This window comes from Panthera tigris, chromosome F3, assembly GCF_018350195.1.
Source record: "Panthera tigris isolate Pti1 chromosome F3, P.tigris_Pti1_mat1.1, whole genome shotgun sequence".
NCBI classification, from domain to species: domain Eukaryota; kingdom Metazoa; phylum Chordata; class Mammalia; order Carnivora; family Felidae; genus Panthera; species Panthera tigris.
In genome coordinates this window covers 33,317,689-33,341,943 of record NC_056678.1, presented here as the reverse complement: position 1 = coordinate 33,341,943, position 24,255 = coordinate 33,317,689, and the positions used below count along the sequence as shown (strand labels likewise).

At 46.6% G+C, this 24,255-nt stretch overlaps 2 protein-coding genes across 3 annotated transcripts in view; one reads left to right on the top strand and one right to left on the bottom strand.

Annotated features, from left to right (window-relative positions):
* Window positions 1-24,255, bottom strand: part of LAMB3 (laminin subunit beta 3) — a 164,289-nt gene that overhangs the window by 137,797 nt on the left and 2,237 nt on the right. The window lies entirely within an intron of this gene.
* TRAF3IP3 (TRAF3 interacting protein 3) lies at window positions 634-24,195 on the top strand. Of its 2 annotated transcripts, XM_007096146.3 has the most exons (16): window positions 634-904; window positions 4,549-4,955; window positions 7,068-7,212; window positions 7,354-7,417; window positions 7,670-7,694; window positions 8,343-8,372; window positions 8,462-8,557; window positions 14,487-14,558; window positions 16,986-17,126; window positions 17,277-17,414; window positions 19,093-19,228; window positions 19,804-19,866; window positions 21,308-21,367; window positions 22,456-22,592; window positions 23,341-23,454; window positions 24,103-24,195. In XM_007096146.3, exons 2-16 carry the CDS (start codon window positions 4,608-4,610, stop codon window positions 24,193-24,195), a joined length of 1,662 nt encoding a protein of 553 aa, XP_007096208.1. In that variant the 5' UTR covers window positions 634-904; window positions 4,549-4,607. The 2 variants fall into 2 exon arrangements, with proteins under 2 accessions (XP_007096208.1, XP_007096209.1); XM_007096147.3 differs by lacking the exons at window positions 22,456-22,592; window positions 24,103-24,195 and having other exon boundaries at window positions 23,341-23,419.

Here is a 24,255-nt window from a genome sequence, read left to right as displayed (position 1 = left end):
CCTTTTTACATCCTCATTGCTTCAGAAAGGAGCAGATTCAGAGCTGGCTTCATTCCTGAATTCTGAAAAAGACGCCAAGTACTTCAGAAGAGCAGAAACTTTTTTTTTTTTAAGTTTTTTATTTATTTATTTTGAAAGAGAGAGCATAAGCAGGGGAGGGGCAGAGAGAGAGAGAGGGAGACAGAGAATCCAAGCAGTCTCCACGCTGTCAACACAGAGCCCGACACAGGGCTCGAACCCATGACCTGTGAGATCATGACCTGAGTCGAAACCAAGAGTCAGATGCTTAACCAACTGAGCCACCCAGGTGCCCCCAGAAAAGCAGAAACTCTTTACAACTCTCTAGGATTGGGAAGAGGTAACCAGAGGAAAGAGAAAATCCTTACACGGAGAGCTACCTGATACACATGCAAACCTATCCTGGGAACATCTAGGCCAAAAAGGCATCTTCCCCCTCATCGAAACTGCAAGGTTTGCACGTGACCCAGAGTCCCATCCTTGTCTACTTCTAGAAAGGGATCTTGATTTGAAACCAACTGAGAGCTCACACTGACCCACTAGCAAGAAAAAGGGTGGCAGGGGTGCCCAAAGATGGGAGGAGCTCCTGTGCTCAGCCCCATAGGCCTCAAGGGCTCAGGGGCCCACTCAGATTGTGCCAGAGAGCAAGAGAGAGGAACTGGGGTGAGCAAGCGTTGTGGCTTTGTCTGTTTCCTGTTTCAGCAAGGCTGCTGTGCAGAAAGAAAGACAGTACGAAGAAGGAAAATGCTAAGGGGGCCCAGGGCCATGGACTGACAGCTTGCACTTGACCCAGCTGCTGCCTTGCCCCATCTGAGACCACAGCCAAGATCTGCCCAGCAGCTGGAATGCTTTCCTGAGCTGCTTGGTTTGGAGCCTGGGACCCAAGGTAACTGAGAAGGAGGATGCTTTTGTGTCCAGGTTGGGGACCTCCAACTCTGGGGTGGGGAAGAAGGTGATCTGTCATTGAAGCTTCCCTCGGCTGAAGGGGGAGACGCAGAAGCAGATGGATTAGTTGAAGAGTGTTGGGGGGGGGGGGGTTGGGTAAGCAAGAAAGCATCCTGCACTGGCTCCTGAGGGCACAAGCCACACCACAAGGGTACGGCTTTTGTTGCTCCTCTGCTCCATCCATTAGATTAGATTAGGAGTGAGTCAAATGACTTAGGGTCCCGGCTGCCCAGTGATGGGCATGAATTAAATGAACTTTTACAGTTCCCTTCAAAGCAGGAGTCCCCCCCAGACAACAAGCTGCCATTAGAGCACGTAGGTGCAGGCCCTTGCCTTTTCACCTCGCATTAGGATCTCTGCACTAGGGCGGTCAGACCCGGGCAGGAAGCCATTCATTGCACACACAAGCAGGAAGTAGGAGCAGAGACTTGGAAAGGCAGCAACAAACCCCTGTCAGGTGAGGGCACCACCCTGACCTCTCCCTGAGGCAGGATGCCCTCAGCCATACCACCTCCTCCCCAAGCTCCAGTGGGACTTGTCATACTGCCAAGGGACACCCCACAGATGCCAGAAACCCTGGGCAGTGGCCCAGTGACCTTTCTTTGAACCACACAGGGACCAGTTCCCTTTTTTTCTACAGCCTATCCCTGTCAGTCAGCCGTCCCACATGGCTTCTTGTGTTTAAGCAAATCAGAATAGTCAAAACATCCCAGAAAGCTGGATATGATTCCATTCAGCTGTGCGCACCTAATCCTCCCGGGTGTATGGGCCTGGGGGTCTGGGAATGCTCCCTTCTCTAAGGAGCCATTTCTACCGCAACTCCCTGCTGGAGTAACGGATCCCAGCGTCTGCCCCTCAGGAAGCAGAGTGAGGCAGCCGTATTTTTAAGCGAAGTGGCCCACTGGTGTGGACAGCCTGGCAGAGTCCGGGGGAAGACCTTACCTCAGGCTCCGTCTCCTCCCCCGAAGCCCTTTCCTCCTCATGGCAGGAAGGTGGGAGGATTCTCCATAATCACAGGCTTTGCCTCCTCTACAAAGCCTGTGGATTACAGGGAGGGGACCTAGCGGCCCACGTTTTAATGGCGGGATGCAGGCACGCTGGACACCAATTCTTTACCCCGCCTCTTCTTTGCCTTTCTGCTGGGCCTAATTGCGATGGCACTTGTGTCCAGACCACAGAGAAGCCCTTTTGCCTTGTAGCCCACACACAGAGGTCAGAGGAACCAGAGCAGTAAATATGATTTCAACCCGAGGCCAGCATCCCCTCCATGTGGTAAACAGCACTCCTTCAAAGAGAAGAGGGTGGGAGACGGAAGGATGAGGCATTCTCTTGGTCCTGCAGTGCTAGTCTAGCCGGAGGCGTTGGTCTTACAGCACTGAGTGAGTCTTTAATAGCTAAGATCAGCAAGAAAGGGGTAATAATCATCCCACTTTAGTATTGTAAAAAGCTAACATTTATTGTGCGTTATGTGCCAGATGTTGATGTGCATTTTCTCTTTAATTCTTATCACCTTACAAGGGAGGCTGTGGCCCCGTTTTATAAATGAAAAGACTAAGACTTAGAGATGTGTAATAGTTTGTCCAAAAGCACAGGGGTAGTGGGTGGCAGAGCCAGGATATGAATCCACACGGCCTGAGTCCAGAGCCAGGGTTCTCTGCCTCCCCCATCAAAGGCAGAATACCTTCCTATACCACAGGCATAGATTCTGGACATGGAGTTCACCTGTACATTATCCATTCAGTCATGTATAACTTAAAATGAGTGAGCCTTTTGGATACTGTTCTAAGGTTTTAGATAACAGAGGAAGCAGGTGGGAAGTCAGGGAACACCTACAGAGTAGGAACGAGAAGAAAAGCCTAAAGAGAAAAGCCACCCAGGGGTGGGACGAGAGAACAAGCACTGACAGCCTCACAGTCCTGCCTAGGGTCTGCAACTGCCCACAGCCGGAGGATGCCCCTCCAAGCCTGGAGAGGCAGGCATTTGACAGCATGCCAGGTTTGACCTTGTAAGACCACTCTCCTGGAGTGAGACTGCCCCACCCATGAATGACCCCAGGGAACAAGTGGTATGCTCCGAGAGAGAGAGCAAGGATCCTGCAGAGAATTCTGGACTGAGCCAGATGGGCAGGAAAGTTCCAATAAAAGGACAGAGAGTCTGCTACCTGTTGAGTCTGTTTGGCCTATAAATAAAATCAAGGGGCCAGAGCTGGTAACTGCCTGCTGGTCGATGAAGCTGAGATGTCCTCTCTGACCTCTCCAGGAACTGGGTTCTCGGGTTGTGGGTAGTGAAGTTGCAGGACACAGAGGAGAAGCTGCAGAAGGAGTCCCTCTTCCTTCATCAACCACTGGGCTGGCTCCAGCAATCAGTGGAGGCAGGGCGCAGAATTTCCAGCTCTCAGGACCAGCTCAGCCAAGTCCGGCCCCAACTCAGCCAAGTTACCAGAGAGGGTTCTAGGAAAATAAACTAATTTGCAGAAGGTAGGTGAGGGAGGGTAGGAAAGAGAGAAAAGGGCACAGAGAAGGAAGAAGGAGTTAGAGTTGGGGGTTCTGTGAATAGCAGGTAGGACCATGTAAAGGGGCAACAAGTGTGGCTTCTTCACCAAGCCTGGTTCCCTGTGGACTTGTTGACACTGTTTGCCTTTGTTTCATTTTTGTTTGTAATAGCCTCATTGAGGTGTAATTCGTGTAGTTGCTAGTTTTGATGGCACAATCTCTGTTTGGGCCAAGGAGAGCTGACCTGGCGGCATACTTAGCCCTAACAGAGAGGAGATTCTAAAACATGGAACCTTCAGCTTGGAGGGCTATTGAGCTGGAAGCTCTGAAATGGGTTTCAGTCAACACTGGACAGATGGCAGGTACTCAGCTGATACTGGTTTGAGTTGATCTGCTCCTGAGGGTCAGAGCCCAGTCCTGGGCCGGAAGTGGATGCCAGTGGACCAATGTCAGTACTTCATGACTGGAGAAATTAGGGTGAGCTTTCCCTCCTAAACCATGCCCAGGACCAGGCTCAGAAGCCAGTCATTAAGGGCCAAAAAGATAGCAGTGGGTGCTGGTCACAGGACTGGCCACACCTTGGGGGGGGGGTCTGGTTATCCCTCCAGGCCTTGACAAGAGTCACTCACCTATTTAGCAACAACTTGGGCCAAGAGAACAGTAAAGATGCTTTTCTTTTAGATTGAAGAACAAGGAGCCAATTTACCTGGTTCTCTAGAAGTCTCTGGAAAATGAACACATCCCCAGCTGCTATCCAAAAGGCTATACACACATGACAATTTTATCAATTATTCCTGACTTAGAGGCAGGGTGAGATCAAGGAAGGTCAAGGAAGAAGTGGCAGCCAGAGAGATCTTTCCACTTTGCAGAGGGAGAAACATAGGCCAGAGGGAAGCAGTATGGAAAGCTCCATAATTAGTATGGAGCCTGAACCCGGGAGTCCTGATTCCCAGTTCGACACCATCACCTCCTCAGTTTTCAACCTACATGCATGGGATGCTGTGCTATTTCTACCCCCTGGTCCTGGGAGATAGTCATTTTTTCTGCCCATCTCCTGACCCCTCCCCTTCTCCTCCCTCTTGGCATTTGGCAGACCCAGGCAGCTATTCCAGGAACTGGAAGCCAAGCACAACAGGTGCTCAGGAGGTCATCATGATCAGCCTGGACCCCAGGCCTTCCCCTGGCTTGGCCCGGTGGGCCGAGAGCTATGAGGCCAAGTGTGAGCGCCGGCAAGAGACCCGTGAAAGCCGCCGTTGCCGCCCCAATGTGACCACTTGCCGCCAGGTGGGGAAGGCGCTGAGGACCCAGCAGAGAGAGCAGCTCCAGAGAGCACGACAACAGGAGTTCTTCAGGAGGAGGAACCTGCAGGTGGAGGAGAAAGGCAAGACACAGAGCCCCAGGGCCAAGGAGCACGGTCCCTCAAGGAGGCCAGGCCAGCCAACTGACCTCAAGGAGCCCTTGTCTTGGGCCAGCAGGATCTCCTCCTCCCCCCAGAAGCAGGTGGGTCATGTCAAGGGACACACTGCTCTGGAGGGTGGCAGGCACGTGGGTGGGCTCAAGGTCACTAAAAAGCGATTGAAATTAAGTTCCTTCTTCCCTAGTCATATAGCAGTCCCCCTTAGCCACTTACTCATTCAGAAACTTTTATTGTTTGGGTCTTTGTTTGCTTAGCTATTTTTTTGTTTTGCATTTGCCTTTTAGGGAAGAAAAAATAATTTAGAAAGTAAGTCCATTGCTAATTCCTAGTTATCAGTTCAAATTTAGGCAATCTATACCTATCTATACAGCATTCATTCATCCAGCATTCCACAAATATTTACTGTATATGCTTACTGTATGCCAGGGACACAGGCCCATCTTCTTGATGCCCCCTCTCATGAAACACACACACACACACACACACACACACACCTCCTGTTGCACCCACCTACATTTTCTCTTTCACTTGGACCATTCCATTTGTACTAAATTCACTCAGTAAAGGTCTTGTGTGGTCCAGTAAGCTTTCTCTGGCTTCTCCAGGCCACCTCTGCTCTCTGTGGTCCTTATGAGGTTATAAATCCTCTAAGATTGTGTAATAATACTTAAAGCACCCATCATTCTGGCCTGGGAAGGAGCAGTGCTGGCAAAAATCAGGGTGTGCCGAGATGATCTCAGCCAGCAAACCATCTGTGTCTTCCTATCCATGTTCTGAGCATGTTGACAGCAGGGATGGGTCCATCGTATTCCCTGGAAGTGCCTGGCCTGGTTCCGTACCGAGTAGAAGTTCATTCAGGGTTTCTTAACCAGTGGATCTGTTAGCCACAATAGAAGGTGCTGTTCACAAAAATGATCCTTGAGCCCAATTGTAAAATAAAACCAACTGTGTACTTTCTAAGGCAAGAGGTTTCTGAAAGCTTTTTGTTTAAAAAAATTTTTTTTTAAGGAGAAAAAGAATGAAAACACATTTAACTAAAAAACTTTACCTATGCCTAACGGTTATTTAAGGTTTTACTGAGATTGAGTCAGTCTGCATGGTTGGATACTATAGGCATTTCTTAGCCTTTTAGTGTTCTGTTACAATCCTAGAACTTTTTTTTTTTTTTTTTTAAATTTTTTTTAACGTTTTATTTATTTTTGAGACAGGGAGAGACAGAGCATGAACAGGGGAGGGTCAGAGAGAGGGAGACACAGAATCTGAAACAGGCTCCAGGCTCTGAGCTGTCAGCACAGAGCCCGATGCGGGGCTCGAACTCACGGACCACGAGATCATGACCTGAGCTGAAGTCGGCCGCTTAACCAACTGAGCCACCCAGGCACCCCTACAATCCTAGAATTTTTGAGTTTGCATAAAGAAAATACAAAAAGAGCAGACTAGAGGGGCATCTGGGTAGCTTAGTCAGTTGTGTCCGACTTCAGCTCAGGTCATGGTCTCATGGTTCATGAGATCAAGCCCCGCATCAGGCTCCACACTGACGGTGCAGAGCCTGCTTGGGATTCTCTCTCTCTCCCTCTCTCTCTGCCCCTCCCCCGCTCATGCTTTCTCTCTCTCTCAAAAATAAATAAATATACTTAAAAAGAAAAAAAAGAGCAGACTAGATTGTGATGGCTACTACCACACTCTTCCCCATACCTCCCTGCTCTAACGTCTCTTCACACAAAACCTCAGTGGTATTCCGGCTACTACTGAGAGGAAGGAAGCCACCTCTCCAATATGGAAATGGCCTGGGAGATCATCCACATTACACACACTCATACACAAACAGGAGACCAAGACCTAGTAGAAAAGGCAGGATCTAACCCAGACCCCCTCACTCTAAGACCAGTCCTCTTTCCACATCACCATACTGGCCGTGTAAATGGCTAAAACCAAACAAGGTAGATCAGGGATTCTAGAGAAAGTAAGTAGAGACAAGCCCAGCTCCCCATTTGCCTGGTCTGTGGAGAACCATACCCACCAACCAGGACAAGAGAGGGCAGGAGAAGGGACAATTTTGTAGTTTTGAAGGTTGGAATGGGCTACTTTGGCTTTCTGGATCTGAAACTTGATCACTGGTTCATCTTTCTGCAATCTGCTGGAGAATCACGCTGTAAGAAGCTTTAGGCTTTCAGCATCCCCTACTTGCTTTCCAGGTGTCAGGAACCAGCTCTGAGGCCTTTCCAACCCAGTGTCACCCTTCCTCAAGCACCCAGAGGGATCTGGCTCACCTCTCCTCCCAGGCTGGGGGCCTTTCACCACAGGACTCTCCCATCAAGAAGCCACCCACACACCACCGTGGTAAGAGCTGAGCCTCCCTCCCTCACTGGAGCCTGCATAAAACCTTGCCACAGCAGGCTCAGCTTGCTGGCAGTGGAGAGGCCTCTCCCTTCCCACTTGCTCCTCCATGGGTTCTGAATCACCTTATCCTCCATTGCTCAGGCACTCAGACAAAGGCAGAAGAAGCCCAGCCAACAATTAAGAATGATGCCAGTCAGCAAACCAAGTGAGTACTTCCATGTGACCCCAGCTTCCTTACATCCCATCCATTCCACTCTGATAAGCTCTGCTTAAACCCTCACCCAGTGTGTGGAGAAGGAGCATGATGAACTTCCATGCCCACCTTAACTGAGAGAAAGACCTTCCCTACCCTACTGGCTCTTCAGAAGAGATCAGAGAAGGAATCGACCCACTGCCTCCTGATGTGCTTTTTTTTCTTTGATCCATTGTCATTTTATTCTATTTCTTCTCTTCCCAGTTATGGAGTTGCAGTTCTAGATAAGGTAAGAAAATCCTCACTTTGAAGGGGTTGACTCAGATGATATCTCAGCTCTTCCAAGTTCTGACATTCTGGAATTCTATGGTAAATACAGCTGGGATGGAGGGACACCTTCTTCCTGGATAAGCAAAGGGACAGGGGCCTGGAGGGACTCTGAGCCAAGGAAGAAATTTACTTGACACGAACCAGTCCTGGCTCTGGTTCCATGTTCCAGGATTTCAGGGAACCTAGAGTCTTCCTTCTTTTTTTTTTTTTTTTTTTAATTTTTTTTTAAAGCTTATTTGTTTATTTTGAGAGAGAGGGAGAGCACAATCAGGAAAGGGTCAGAGAAAGAGAATCCCAAGCAGGCTCCATGCTATCAGGACAGAGCTCAATGAGAGCACAATCCCATGAACCGAGAGATCATGACCTGAGCCAAGATCAAGAGTTGGACACTTAACTGACTGAGCCACCCAGACACCCCTCTTTTTTTTTTTTAAGTTTATTTATTTTGAGAGAGAGAGAGAGAGAGAAAAAGCATGAGTGGGGGAGGGGCAGAGAGAGAGGGAGAGAGAGAGAACCCCATGCAGGCGCCACACTGTCAATGTAGAGTCTGAGGTGGGGCTCAGGCACCCCTAGAGTCTTCTTGAATACCCTTTTTCTTTCTCTCTAGGAAATCATCCAGCTTTCTGAGTACCTCAAAGTAAGTAACATGTGGACTCTCTCTTCAGTTCCTCCACCCATCTACTCCTTCCTCCAGGTTAATCTTACCTTCTTGCATTTTCCCCCCAGGAGGCCCTCCAAAGGGAACTGGTTCTAAAACAGAAAATGGTGATTCTCCAAGACCTACTGTCCACCCTGATAAGGGCCTCTGACAGCTCTTGGAAGGTAAGGGAATGAAATCTTTGTTTGAACAAATCTCATGGGCTTCTATGGGTGCCCATCTCATTCTTCTTTCCACATCACCCCAGCAAGATAAGGGGTTTTCTCACTACTGAAGAGGCAAGGTGGGGGGGTTGGGGGGTGCTGAGGTCTAAAGGGCAAAGATATTACATACATGGGAGAGCTCAGCTAAATCCACGGTCATTAGCTGGGGTGATGCTGCTCCATACCCAGGGAAGACCCAGAACCAAAATTGGAAAGAATTCCCATTTTTTAATATGTTGGAAGAAAAGGAGGAAGATCCCAATACAGTTGCTATTACTAACTGTGGTAAATGTCAACTATTTTTATATGGGATTCACACCAATATTAATGCCAAGCCATCATGCACCCACGATTCAGCTTAGACATCAATGTCAAAGTGAGATAGGACCTTAGATATCACATAGTCTAAGTTTTCTCATTTTACCAATGAGGAAACTGAGTGTCAGAGAGGTCAAGTGACTTGCCCAAAGTCACATCGCTAGTTACAGGCAGAACTGAAACTAAAATTCAGACCTCCTTATTTTAGTCCATTTGTTCAACAAATATTCATAGACCGTGTTTTCTGTACTGAGCACTGGAAATAAAAGATTAATTAGTCAGGGTTCCTGCTTTTAGAGAGCTTGTGGTTTTGTCAGGGAGACAGATGCCTAAACAATGCAGAGATATCAGAAATAAACGTTTTTCAGGATATAATAGCACACAAGAAGGAAGGAATGAATCCAGAGAATAGGAGAACCAGGGAATATTTATAGTTACATAAGTATTTTCCAGACAAATGTGGAAGTGGGAACTATATTCTGGGATGGAAATACAGCATAGGAAAGACCCAGAGGCACGATATGGGTCTCAATCTCAAGATTGCTTTATACTCTTTAAAAAGTTTATTGAAAACCCCAAAGAACTGTTTCTATTTAGCATATTGAGATTTACTATATTAGAAATAAAAATAGGAATCTCAAAATATGTATAAATTTTAAAATAAAAATAGTAAACCCATTGCGTGTGAATCTAAATTACATATTTTTATGAAAGATAAGTACATTTTTTGAAAAAATAGTAAGAGAAATAGCATTGTTTTATACTTTTGCAAATCTTTTTAGAGTCTGAACAGAAGACAGCTAGATTCACATATTTTCTTCTGCATTCCATCTGTTGCAATACATTGTTTTCATTGAGGCGTAGAAAAGGAAAATCCAGCCTCACACAGATATGTAGCTGGAAAAGGGAAGCCCTCGTAGAACCAGTGAAAAGGTCTTAGGGATTCCCAGGGGTCCTCAGACACCACATGGAAACCCCCTAGACTATATTATGTTCAGGGAGCTATGCCACTGGGGCATAAGGCACCAAGTACAAAGAGAATGTACACACTCACAAGCCTCCGTGGACATCTAACCCTACAGCATAGATGGTTTGTTATTTAGACAGAAAGATGGGATGGGACAGTGTACAACAAAACCGAGAAGTTTACAGTGATGTAAAAGAAGCTTCCTAAGCTCGGTCCTCCTTCCTTATATATCATTGTACCAGGATTTAAGTGTCTGTGTTTTGGGGCTCCTGGTGGTTAAGGAAGGTCGTTTGCATCAGCAGAGCAGAAGCCTGAGACAGACAGCTGTGCATGCCAGGTGGTTTCCGGTGCTGAACTAATTTGAGATCATCTCATTTATTCAACAGACATTTGATTAAGTTTCAACTATGTGCTGAGCCCTGTGCTCCAGGGACAAAAAGTAGGGTTCTTGCTCTTGAGGAGCTCACGTATCAGCCAGGAAGAGAGAGATGCGTAGTAAACAACACGAATACAGTGTGGAAAAGCCATAACAGGGGTTTCTACAAAGTGACACCGAGGAAGGAGAAGGAGACAATTTTTCTGCCTGAGGTGGAACAGGGTAGGATCCAAAGGAAAGGGACCATGTTAGCTGAGCCTGGAAGGATGCATAGTCTACCAGTTGCAGACGTAGGAATGATGATGGGGAAGAAAAAGCAGAAAGGAAAGGGGATTTAAGGCAAAGCAATCGGAATGATTATAAGGCCTCTGTGTAACAAGCAATTGGGTGCAGCTGAGTTTGGCTGAAATGAAGAGATCATGTCAGAGGAGTTCCGAAGACTCTGGAATTATGAAGCTTAAACTTTTTCCACTGATGGGGTATGTCAGACGTAAATAACACAGAGACTCCTTCCTAAAGGAAAAGCATATGTGTCACAGATCCGTGAGAACACATGCTACCCATGTGAGAAACGCTGCTCCAGGCGGTCAGCAGGTAGCACTGGGAGGGCGCTGCATCTGGGTTGAAAGTCCTGCACTTAGCAAGATTCCGCCCATCTTCACAAGCAGCTCAGTCAGGGGCCGTGGAGTTGTGCTCTCTTCGGCAGCACACAGGCTGAAATAGTTGCGGAACTGAGCTGAGAATGAATGATCCGATCTGTGCTTTGAAATGGTCTCTGATAATAGTGAGGACCTGGGCTCCAGGTGGGTGTGGAAGCAGCGAAATCTCTGGTGACATCCTAGGCCCTGAGGTGCAATCAGAGCCTGAGTCATTGGAGCTCAGTGAGGACGGGACACACTTCTCAGGGCACCTCTGCGGGCAGTTTCACTCCACGCTGGGCAGGGCAGGCGAGCAGAAGCTCCTTTGGTTGTGGTTTTCTCCCTCCCTTCTTCCCACCCCTCTGCATACCCACGCTTCTTTTCTCCCTCCCCCCCACTGGCACCCCAGCTTCCTGTTTTTAACAAAAATAGTCAGATTTGTCAGTTAAGGGCTCTTGCTTCCCTCAAAACAAAATCATCCAGCCCTCTACCCCTGCCATGGAGACCTCAGCCTGGATGAAAGAACAGCTCCAGACTGTGGTATTTGGGAAAACCAACTGGAAGAATGTGACCCAAACGGGGACTTTGACATTCAACCCAGTTCAGACCTTTTATTTTTTCCATTTGGCCTCCATGATTTGAATCTCCCAGTTTCACATGCAGGGCAGCCCACGGCAAACCCTGCGAGAACCCCAAGAAGGAGCTCCCTCCATTGTTTCTACCTCCAAGCTAAGTCTGGGCCTACTGGATGTGGTGGGGCCTGGGGCACTGCTGATACTCCCAAGCTAGGTCCAACCTTCAGAGGGGAGATGGTTCGGGCGGTCGAGAAAGCAGGCTCTCAGTATTGGGCAATACGAAAACAAGAGTGGGGCACAGTTGGGTTCTAAGTTCTGCAAAGTGGAAACGAGATCTTGAGATGACAGCACAGCGGGGGATTGGCTGCAAGCCCTAAGCAACCTCTGCTAGAGCACAGATGAGCTGTGGGTTGGCGCTTCTGCGGTGTGGCGGTAGTGTTTCTGGAGAACAGATCAGAGGCCGGGGAAAGCCAAGCAGAAGCAGGAGCTGAAGCCCTCGGACCAGCACCAGGTGTGTACGGCCTCCACCTTGCTCCCTTTTCCAATTGGGGGTCCCGTGCTCTCTGAGCCCTGGGCTCCTGGCAGGGGGGGGCGACTGCCAAAAAAAGGTCCACAGTAGGCCTGTAAAGGGTGCTTCTTCCCACATACTGTACCACTGGGTTTCAGTTGGGGTAGCTGGGGCTCAGACCAGGAAACTACATGCCCCATTTGCAACAACTTGGCTACAACTTTCTTCCCTGCCTCAGGGAGTCTGGGAAGGTGGAGCTGTGGACAAGAGATTTTTTTCAATCCCCAGACTTGGGTGGCCCTTCATCCCCACTGAAGGGGCTATCCTGAATTGTCTTTTATTGCATTGTGAATGGAAAAGTAATCTGGGGTACGGCTAAAATACAAAAACAGTTGGAAGAGGCAAAACATTGAATTAAAACCACAGTAAGGAAGGAGAGAGGAGCTACCCAAAGATGGGAGTATATGGGGGGAAATGTAAGGATGTAATGTTTTGGGCTTGTTCGTTTTCTTCCCAAACTACAGCAAGATAAACCTTAAACTCGGTGGGCTTGATTACATTCTGCCATGGCAAGAGTTTAGGCACAGGAAAATGCAGAGATCTGAACCAGGAAATGGGGGTGCAGAAGGAGTTGATTTCAGGACCTGTGGACTGACAATGAACAGGACACTCAGGGGAATGCAGCCCTTTTACCAGTTACTCCAAAGCCCAGAACAATGGAAGTCTTTGTCCATCTCTTTTATCTGTCCCAAAGCCCTGTGGTTACTGTAGATGCCAAATCCTAGACTCTCAGCTCTCACACGAGACATTATGAAAAACATTAATAGCAGGAGACACTTTGAAAAATTATTTTTGGCAAAGCCTTTTGCTTTTGCAAGGCCCAGCTGAGTAATACAGGAAGCAGAAAGGGTGGGGGCGCCCCCTGGCTCCCAGGGTTAGAAGAATCAGCCAAACAAGATCAAAACAGGAGCTGTGAGATACCACTTCCTGCGCCCTCCCCAGGTGCCCTGAAACTCAGAAGGGGACAGACCTCAAAACAGAGTCCCCTCCTCTGCACCCAGGCCATTACAGACGGGAAATGTTATGAGGGTTCCAAACACCCAAGCCACCTGAGAAGGGCCATGGCATCTCAGGCCAGAAGAGAAATGTAATTTCTAGACCTCCCAAGTGTCCAGCAAAGCCTACTGGGAAAAAAAGCCAGAAAAAGGATATGAAAACTGGTTATTGCTAGAGACCCACACCCTCCTCTCTCCCGATCCTCTCACAAACTTAGGTCAGACTCAGGCCTGGAAGAACAAAACCCCGCGGTGGTAAAAAGAGACAACTATAGGTGGGGGAAAGAACAAAGCAGCAAGGAGGTTGTTAGCTACTCAGCTAAAATACTGAAAAATTGAGAAACAGATAAGGCTCTTCCTGCCTGCCTTTCCCCACTCCCATCCTTGAGATTAGCATCCCTCTTGGAATGTCCAAAATGTCATGCAACTGACCCTACTTACGTGTGACTTTCTGGGAAGCCCTTTAATCACCACCACCACCCCCCACATACACATACCCTGCCTCACTTGATCTCTCTCCTCCATGTCCTGCTTTCTTAAAGAATTTCTCATCTTGAGTCCAGTGTGTGTGTGTGTGTGTGTGTGTGTGTGTGTTAGGGGAAGGAAGGAGGCAAGGAGGGGAGGCATTAGTTTGTTAGGGCTGCTATAACAAAATACCACAGTCTGTATGGCTTAACCAAAAGAAATTTATTTTCTCACAATTCTGGAAGCTAGAAGTCTAAAATCAAGGTATTGACAGGGTTGGTTTCTCCTGAGGCCTCTCTCCTTGGCTTGAGATGACAGTCTTCTCCTGTGTCTTCTTCACATAGTGCTCTGTTCTCTTCTTATGAGGATACCAGTCATAGTGGATTAGGGCCCACCCTAAAAACCTCATTTTAAATTCATTATCTCTTTAAAGATCCTATCTCCAAATACAGTCACATTCTGAGGCGCTGGGAGTTAGGATGTTAATGTATAAATCTGGGGGTGGGGAGAGCAAAGGGGGACACAATTCAGCCCATGATGGAGGTAAGGAAGGGAATGTGGAGACCCTTTTGGTCTTACTGGCCTATACTTTAGAAGTAAAGATCCTGTACACAACTGAGGGAGTGAGGAATACAGAAGTGCCTAGACAGGAGAGAGAGGTAATGAGGAAAGAAAAGAAGAGCTTAGAAGATTTCCTTCAAGTGAACTATTATCATACCTTGAGCCATTGGATAGAGGACCTCAAGATACAGAGAAGACTTGGGGCCAGTCCGATTCCTCCTTCTCCTATTCCAGAGACAGAAGAAAAGATCTTCTACCTAAACATCCTTTGACATCCTTCCTCTTCCCTACCTCCTGAAAGAGTTCAGTTCCACAAACATTGCTTGAGCACAGACCATGTTCTAGGCAGTAAGCTGGGAAAACAGAAGAAAACTCTTTGCATGCTATATTTTGGCCCAGACTAATTAAGTCATCCCATTTGCTCCAGGGCCAGCTTAATGAAGACAAATTGAAGTGCAAACTGAGATCTTTAGAAAACCAGCTGTACACCTGTACCCAGGTAAGCATTCTGGAGGACACTTCCAGCCCAGGAATCTAGAATTAAAGGAGAATACTTGAACCTCAATCCTATGCTCTAGAAAGGACACCCAACAAAGATGAATGTACCCATTCCTACTCACCCAGTTATGGCTTTGCCATTTTCATTTTGGTCCCCAATCCACCCTCTACTCCCTTTTTCCTAGTGTCCTTCCCTTTGTACCCTGAGAAGGAACCCCCAAATCAAGTACTTTGCCAGCTCCAGGGAAACCTTAGGAATACCTGGAACTGTAAGGAGAGGTAAAGATTCACACCACCCAGATAGACCTTCACAGGTCCCAATCTTTGAACAGAAGTGTTGGATATTATAATAAAGCCTTACAAAATGGTTTCCATTCCACGGGCAACTTTTGTCTAGTAGCAATCCCTGGGAGAAAGTAAAAGGCTATGACTCTTGGCTTTTCTATGGCATTGTTACCCATCTTCACTAAACTCTGCATTGACCTGATCTGGGATTACAAGAGATAGAAATGACAAGTGGTGAGGGGTCAGATAAGAGAATGAGGTGAAGCATGTGGAGTTGGGGAGATACGATGGATGGTTGGGGTCTTGTGGGGGAACAGAGTTTATAACCAGGTTTGCTGACCCACAACTTTTATTTTTTCAGTATGGCCTGTTTTGTCAGACTCTTATGAACTAAATAATGTCAACCCAGCTCATAAAATACCAACATATAATCCAGAATGCCAGTCTCTTGATTTTCAGCAGGGGTGAGGGGTGGGGGAGCGGGTAAAGCTGGCCAGCATGGTTAAGTCCACTAACTGGGACATACCCATGTATGACTTCAGCCAGTGGCTCCTGGATCTGGCTTCTAATGGAAATTCCAAGAACATAAGACCCACTCACATTTAAATCAAATTTTCAGATGGTCCCAAAACTAAATGGAAATGACTTCGTATGGATCCCTAAATTTGCATGATCTGGACTGCTGTTTACACAGTGGGGTAACCCAGAATTGACAGTAAAAGCTTCCTGCCTTCCCCAGAATCACAGGGCAAAAAGATGAAAGGGATGGGGAGGGCAAGACCCTAAGTGAATTTGTAAAGTTGCTCTTTTCTTAAATCCTGAAGCCAATTTTTTTTTTTAATGAAAATGTATTAATTTAAAAACATTGAGAGTGTTGGGGATTGTTCAGATCTCTGAAACTACAGACATTTGAAAAGGGGGGGTGGGGCGCCTGGGTGGCTCAGTAGGTTAAGCATCCCACTTCAGCTCAGGTCATGATCTCGTGTTTCATGGGCTTGAGCCCCATGTTGAGCTCTGTGCTAACAGCTCAGAGCCTGGAGCCTACTTCAAATTCTGAGTCTCCTTCTCTCTCTTCCCCACCCCCACTTGTGCTCTTGCTTGCTCTCTCTCTCTCTCTCTCTCTCTCTCTTTCTCTCAAAAATAAACATTTAAACACTTAAAATTATAATAATAAAGAAGCATTAAAAAAAAAAAGCTTGCTCTCTAACCTGAAGGTATTTACAATCCCATGAGGGAGAAAAATGAATCAATAGTGTGGGAAGATAGAGACATACAAGGGATACTACATGAACCCAAAGAAAAGCTACCTAACTCATAATGAGTTGGGGGATAGGGGTGATTGGTCAAGATTTATCAGACCTTACATGATTCTTGAACTGAACCTTGAGCATGAGTAGAGGTTAACCAGGTGAAAAGGGTAGGTAAGGACCTCTAGGCATAAACTATATGGACAAAGGCAGAGGCCCAAAAGCACAGTGGTTAGGGGATCTGCAAGCAATTCAGCTTGGGTAGAAGCAGCATAGAATCAAAGTCTGAGCTACAGGTGGGAGCCATGCCAAGGAATTTGGACCTGATCCTTAGTCACTGAGAGATTTAAACAGGGAGTGACACGATCAGCTACAAGGTTGAAGATGGAGAAAATATTGCATCGACCCATAGAGTCGCAACTAAGGAGGTGACAGGAAGTACAGAGAAGAGACAGAGACAGATATGAGCTGTTAAAGAGTTTGATTTGACAAAGCTCAAGGAACAACTGATTACTGGGAGAAAGAGAGAAATCAAGGATGACTCCCAGGTCTCAGTCCTGGGAGACTGAGCAGGTGATGATGTTGGTCACTGAGATAAGAAACCCAGGAGAAAGGAGGCTGAGAAAGATGATTTTGCTTTGGAAATGTTGAATTTGAAACACCCCTGGAAGGCCGAGGGGATGCTCACCATGCCAGGACACTGTTTGTTACCCCTGCTTACCTCCCTCATCACCTGGGACCCTCTCCCTGCTCCCCTCCAGCCTGGAAGAAGGTCCATCAGATTACTGGTATCTCTGCTCTGGGGGGCAAGGACCCCATTCTTTTCATTTCTCTATCCCATCTCAGGGTTCAGCACACAGCTCAATATGTTTTGTTGAATTGCATCAAATTTACAGAAATACTCCCCTTGGGGAATGAAAAAGGTGTTACTGGAGATGGAAGACCAGAAAAACAGCTACGAGCAGAAAGCCAAGGAGTCGCTGCAGAAAGTGCTGGAGGAGAAAATGAGCGCAGAGCAGCAACTGCAGAGCGCGCAGGTGTGGGCATGCTGTGTAATCTTGAGGCTGGGACCCCGGGGTGGGGGGGAAGGGGGAGCCTCTGGGCAGCATGGGAGACACCTGCAGAACTCCCTGGAACCCCCAAGGCACCCTCCCCTTGTTCCTCTTGTCCGACCCCCCACCCGCCAGCGGTCCCTGGCTCTGGCTGAGCAGAAGTGTGAAGAGTGGAGGAGCCAGTACGAAGCTCTGAAGGAAGACTGGAAGAGCCTGGGGACCCAGCACAGAGAGCTGGAGAGCCAACTCCATGTGCTTCAGTCCAAACTGCAGGTAGCAGGCCCTGGGGTTGGGACGTGGGGAGAAGAGGCAGGGTTTATGGGGGCAGTGACAGCAGTGAGGAGAGAAGCTGCTAGTGAGACAGGGGGTTCCAAAGGCAGCTGAGAGCATCTGGCTTTCAGTTCCTCACTCAGTGGCCACTTTGGACCTGACTCACTGCTGGGGCCCTGAAATCTAACTCTGAGCTCAGCAAGGATGTCTGCACTGCTGATGCAAATGAACCAAGTGTTCACTGAATGACACCAACCAAATGCAAAGGGCTGGACTGGAATATTCATCAGCCTACTGTCAGCCCACTCTCTGCACCCCATCCCAGCACAGCATCCAGTTCGGAACAAAGGTCACTAACTTACTTACAGGTTGAGTATTAACTAACATCCCGCCAATGTAATTTTTAAGCAATTACAGGAGACCCTTGGCATTCTCAAGGGTTCCATCATTTCCAGCCTGTGTTACCTTGTAAACTTTTAACTAATCTCCTGAGCCTCAGTTTTCTCACCTCCAAAAGGAGGCTAATAATAGTACCTCCATTGCTTGTTGGGATTTTGGGAGGATCAAGTCAGGTAATCCATACAAAGCACTTAGTGCCATGCCTGGCATATACCAGCCTCCGTAAATATTAGCGTTTTTTTGTTTTTTTTTTTTTTTTTTTAGATTTTACTTACTTGGTTTGAAATTTTGAAGACCCACATCAAAAATTTACCTTTATAGGGGTACCTGGGTGGTGCAGTCGGTTAAGCCGACTCTTGATCTCTGCCCAGGTCATGATCTCACAGTTGGTGAGTTTGAGCCCTGCATCAGGCTCTGCACTGATGGTGCAGAGCCTGCTTGGGATTCTGTCTCTCCCTCTCTCTGCCCCTCCCCTGCTTGTGCTCTCTCTCAAAATAAATAAGTAAACTTAAAATAATTTTTTTATAATTTACCTTTATAATTTTACTGAAGCAGAAACCTGAGCAGCCAAACTAATAAGACAGGTCATGTTAGTCTTACTGAAGGTGTGAACCCAGCTGGTCAGTGCACTACAGCCACATCTCCACATTTGTGGTTTCTTCCTCCTGTCACCTACAAGGCAACTCTGATGAAGATCTTTTTCTCTTTTAAAGGTTTTTTTTTTTTTTTAATGTTTACTTATTTTTGAGAGAGAGAGAGAGAGAGAGCACGAGCAGGGAAGGGGCAGAGAGAGAGGGAGATCTAGAGTCTGAAGCAGGCTCCAGGCTCCGCACTGTCAGCAGAGTCTGACACAGGGCTCAAACTCGTGAACCGTGAGATCATGACCAGAGCCAAAGTTGGACTCTTAACCAACTGAGCCACCCAGGCTCCCCATGAAGGTCTTTTTCTTTTTAACCTTAATTCTTCGAGAAAAATGACCCTACCACAGAAAAAAAAGTTGACAGTGTTAGAATGAGAAGTAAAGACAATGTGAAGACACCTAGAAAAGTGATGGGTGTTCTTCAATTTGGGTATTACTCAAATGAGTCCCTTTGAATAGTAAAGTCTAATGCATCGTTTAAATGTGAGGAACATAGCAAAGGAAGCACTAAAAATCCCAATTTTCCCATTTCCCTAATACTCCTCTCTCTAAAATTCTAGTTTTCCTCTTCCATGGAATCTGTTCCCATCCTCCACCCCAGCACTGACCGGCTTCTGTGTCGGCCCCTCCTCCTCCTTACAGGGAGCAGACAGTAGAGACTTACAGATGAACCAGGCTCTGAGACTTCTGGAGAATGAGCACCAGGAACTGCAGGCCAAGATTGAACACCTGCAGGGGGACAGAGAGCTGTACAGCTCGGATACGCAGCACCTACAAGGTACCCTTCTCCCCAGAGGCCTCTGGCTCAGTGAGCCCAAGTGAGCCCAAGAAAGGAAGCTGGGTAGAGAAGGCGGCTTCAGTCTTTGGTTGGCTTTGTGATTTCATTTGACCCGGAGGGACAGGCAAGGCTGTTTTAATCATCCAAGACTGAAAATGAATCGCACTGCACTAGCGGATCTTGTAGTTATCAGCCTGCTTTTCCGGCCCATCCCCCGAGCCACGTTGCAGCACTCCTACTTCAGTCACACGTGCCAAGGCTGCATTTCTAATTCAAAAGGGAAAGGTCAGTTGAAACACAAGGCGCCGTGAAGGTTTCCCATCACAGCCTCTGTGTCAGCTGAGAGGACCAAATCGTGTGCAAATACAACTCTTAATTCAACCTGACGTTGTCGATGCTGATGAAGTCCAAGGCACTTGGGATCTGGTTTACCCGTCTCAGAACTAGGACAAGTAGAAGAAAGAGCAATTTCCACTTGACACACATCAGAGGCCTACTACTAGGTCCCATTCTCGGGTGTCAGGTTCATGAAGTCTTAGTTTCGTCTATTTCGGTTTGCATTATTTCATTTCCAGATCAACTGAAGAGGTCAGAGGAGGAGAAACTCGCCCTGGCGGCCAAAGTACAGCAGCTGCAGAGTAAGTTCCCTTTCCAGATCCTCAAGCAGCACAGCTGGCTCTTTGGTGCTCCTGCCGCACAAAGGGCTTTGGGGCCCGGTCTTGGACGTGTCCTTTACCTTTGTGCATTTTCAGACCTTCTTGGGAAGTGAGAGGTCATTTACATAGCTCTTCGCAAGTTAGTATTAGCCTGGTCTTTTCTTCTCTACTTTTCTCCTTCCATGCCAATGACAACCACCTGAATTTCCCCCAGAATTGCCATTTCCCTCAATTTTGATGTTACAAAATGGGTTTTCTAAGCCAGTTATTTGATATATTGTAACTTATTATGTACGTGAGTATGTCATATAGACTTCTGTCACTAGGAATGGTTCAGAAAATCAGCTCACACTACATATGCCTCAGTCCACTTCAAAACTACCTGTTGGAGCCAAAGAGGAAAAAGGACTTTTCAGAAGAAAAGTAGGCCATTGCTGAAAAGCTAGAGAACCTGATTCAGTTAATAGCTCTGCTGGCTGCCCACCGCCTTAACCTCTGCTACCCCAACAGAGATGTTTTGTGTAATTAGTATTAACAGAGAAAGGCAACCAGCAGTAGATGCCGAATGCCTACAGGGCAGGAGCTGAATGGACCAAGAATCACTTCAACACCATGCTTTTATTTATTCAGTACATATCTACTGAGTCCCTACTAAGCACCAGGCACTTTAGACATACACACTGAGGACACAGTGCTGAAGAGAACTGACACAGCTCCTTCCCTAATGAAGCTTACACTCTAAGCTCTATAATAAAGTATGGAGCTTCTACCAACAAGTAAGTATGTGTCAGGCAGTAATAACTGCTAGGGAGAAAAATAAAGCAGCTTAAAGGGAAAACAGTTGCTATTTCATACAGGGTCATCTGGGAAAGTCTTCTAAGGTAACATTTAAGCAGAGACTTAAAGGTAAAGACATTGAAGGAAGAGACATAAGGACAGTGTATTCACAACAAAATACCACACACTGTGTGACTTAAAAAACAGAAATTTATTTTGTTCTGGAGGCTAGAGGTCCAAGGTCAAGGTGTTGCCAGGGCTGGTTCCTTCTGAGGGCTTTGAGGATAGATCTGTTCCAGGCCACTCTCCCTGGCTTGTAGATGGCCTTCTTCGCCCTATGTTTCTTCATATGTCTTCTATCTATGCATGTCTTTGAAATGTCCCCTTCTTACAAGGACACCAGTCATAAGAGATTAGGGCCCACTCTGATGTCCTAAAATTCTTGATTATCTCTGTAAAGAACCTGTCTCCAAATAAGGTCACATTCTGAGGTACTAGGAGTTAGGACTCTCCCCCTATGAATTTGGGGGAGCACAATTCAGCCAATAACAGATAGGAACATCTTGAATAATTAAGGTTTGTAGCAAAGTTCTGAAAACATTGTTTACAGTCAATATACAGACAAGTTCCTTGTGTCTTCCCACAGGTCTGCTTCAGAATCAATCCTTACAGCTTCAAGAACAGGAGAAACTCTTAACAAAGAAAGGTCAGCAAATTTACTTCCACAAATTCTAAGATACTGGTCTTTCCTTGCCTGCCTAGAGGCAGAGGAATGGACTACATGACCTCTTGGAGTCCCATGCAGTTCTAGGAGTCTGTGAGGTCAGGGATCTAGCCGAGCTTTTTAAGGACTGATCATTGGCTTTGAGAACACTTTAACTAGTTAGCCTCCTATCCTGAGAGGTACATAAACTGTGAAAAGAATTTCTACTCTCTCTGAAAACATGTCTGTGTTGAACATTTCAATAAACTGATTTTGAACTCAGGATTTAATGTCAATTTTTACATTTGACTTTCCAAATCACATCCCAAGTCCACACCTCCACACCATGCTGCATGCAACAGTCACCTCACTCTTAGCCCTCAAGAGTCTGCTGCCTTAACTCCCTGAGAAGAATGCATCATGTATCTGAGGGTGGGGGGCAAAAGTTCCTCATGTATGCACTCCAAGTGGTCTTTTGTTTTCTCATCACAATCACCACGTAAAATATAAGGCAGAAAGTATTATACCCACATAGCACAAGCAAGAAAATGAAAATCTATGGTCATCAAAATTAAGGACGCAGCTAAGACAACAATCCAGAATTTCTGACTCCTAGTTCAGTGCCCTCTTCACCAACACTAAGACTTCTGCGTGGCTCAGAAACCACTTTTAACCACATGAAGGTGAATTCTATGATATGAGAGCCATTCTCATTGACTTTGAAATAAGGACAGAAGGGGAAAGGGGTTAGTTCTATTGGAAGTATCCAGCAAACCTACCAGAAGTACAACAAAAGAAATTGGACTAGTAAGTATTCTCTAGAAATATCTGCCATTAAATGGGACTGGGGATACAAAGAAAAGTAAGAGGCCAACCTTGCCCTCATGCGGCTCAAATTCCAGCTGTGTCAAGGCTGAGCAGGGTCCCAATGGGAGAAAGTCAGAAAATTCTACTCCATGCAGTCTAGTCAGGGACAGGACCTCTCTTGTTCTCTCCCCTCCCTTCCCCTCACTCCAGACTTCTCTCAGTGATAGGGCCCTTCCTCAGAGGCGTGGACCGCACTATCACTGAGAATCTGGCTGCTTTTTTAGATCAGGCTTTGCCTGTGTGGAGTCCAAAGCCCTCCCATAAGGAAGTGGAACCTGAGGGTACAGGGAAGGAGAAAGAACGGGATTTCAGAGACCAGCTGCAAAAGAAGACTTTGCAGCTCCAGGCCAAGGAAAAGGAGGTGAGAACGTGACCTCAAGGTAGTGAGGGGCTCATACCACAATGGTAGGGAAAACTGCTGGGAGGCAGCCAGGGAGCAGAGATTTCAAAGTTTAAATTGTGATTGGATGCCAGCAGGTATTCACTTTGCTTTTAGGCTAACTTGTCCATCTTTTTCCTTCTTCATTTATACCAACCATTATGCAAGGTTTTATTAGTTACCTTTTATAAAGTCAGCCTAAACTAAAACACACTTAATAAACATATTAACTCCTCAAACTTTGTCCTACATAGAGTTATCTTAAAACTTTATATAGTGTCTTTTAAGTAACAAACTCTTCCCATCTACATACTTAGAAACCTACATATTCCCAGAGTATTCACATGCAACTCAACTAGGTCCTGTTGAAGATGCTTCTTCACCAGTACTAAGATCATTCCCAGGTCTTTTGTGCTATAAGAACTTCATTTTTTGGTGTCCGCATTTACAAAGCACTTGCACACACACAATCACATGAAAGCACTAACGTGTATAATAGATAGTATTATCATATGCATTATAATCAATCATTTAAATGAACACGTTCCAGGCAAACTAAGTAAGGCAGCCAGAAGATAAACTGAAATCTCTGAGCAAAGGCTGGGAAGGGAGGATGGTGGTAAAAATTCCAAATGATTGAAGGGGTAACTCACATAGGGCCTTCTCCCCGACCTGCGCTCTATCCCAGAAGGAACTGGTAGTGATGATGTTGGTGGTATTCTCCCCCCAGTGCAGAGAACTGCATTTGGAGTTAGACAACCTCAGTGACGAGTATCTCTCCTGCCTGCGTAAGCTGCAGCACTGTCGAGAAGAGCTGAACCAGAGCCCACGGCCGCTTCCCAGAGTAAGAGGGTCTATCCTCCCATATCGCCCTGGATGATGGTGGGACAGGTCCTCCTTTAGTCAAATCTTGCAGATCATTCATCAACTCGTGCCAACGTTGGGCCAGCCCATTCCATTCAGCTTGGTTTATATACTTGAGTATAACAACTGTCGGGAAACACTTGCTCATGCAACCAAGCCTAATTTTCATGGAACTCTTGAGCCTAAAGGAAGAGGCCTACTATTAGCTAAAGTATGAAATGGTGTTCTTTTAGCCTATTATGAGCTAGTGGCAAGAGTAAGGAGAGAAGAAAAAAAAAAAGAGTAAGGAGAGCAAAAGTACTACAGAATATGAATAGAGAATAATATAGTGTTGCTAAGTTATTTTCCATCCTTGATTACTCTAACCAGTATTTAAGTATCTGGCCCTTGCTGGGTATGGTTCCCTAGGCCAGTGATCCTGGGCTTAGGGACTAGTAACCAGCAGTAAAGTGGTCTTATCCCAAAGAAGTGAGCAAGTGAGAGAAATAATGATATAAAAAGCTTTTTCTCCTCTACTGACCCAAGGTTTTCCACGGGGCTGGAATGGGAAGAAGGAAGATTATTTTTGTCTGTATCTTCTCCAAACAACCCATGGCCTCTTTCTCTTTCTCCCCTTCCCTCCTCACAGAGGCAATGTGGCCAATGGCTCTCGATGCTGATGGTAATGATTGCTATAGCACTGGCAGTGTTCCTGGCCAACAAGGACAGCCTGATGATCTGAATCACTTCGGACAGCTGCCTGGGTGAAAGTCTGAAGCAAGAAACTCAAAAAACTCAGAAT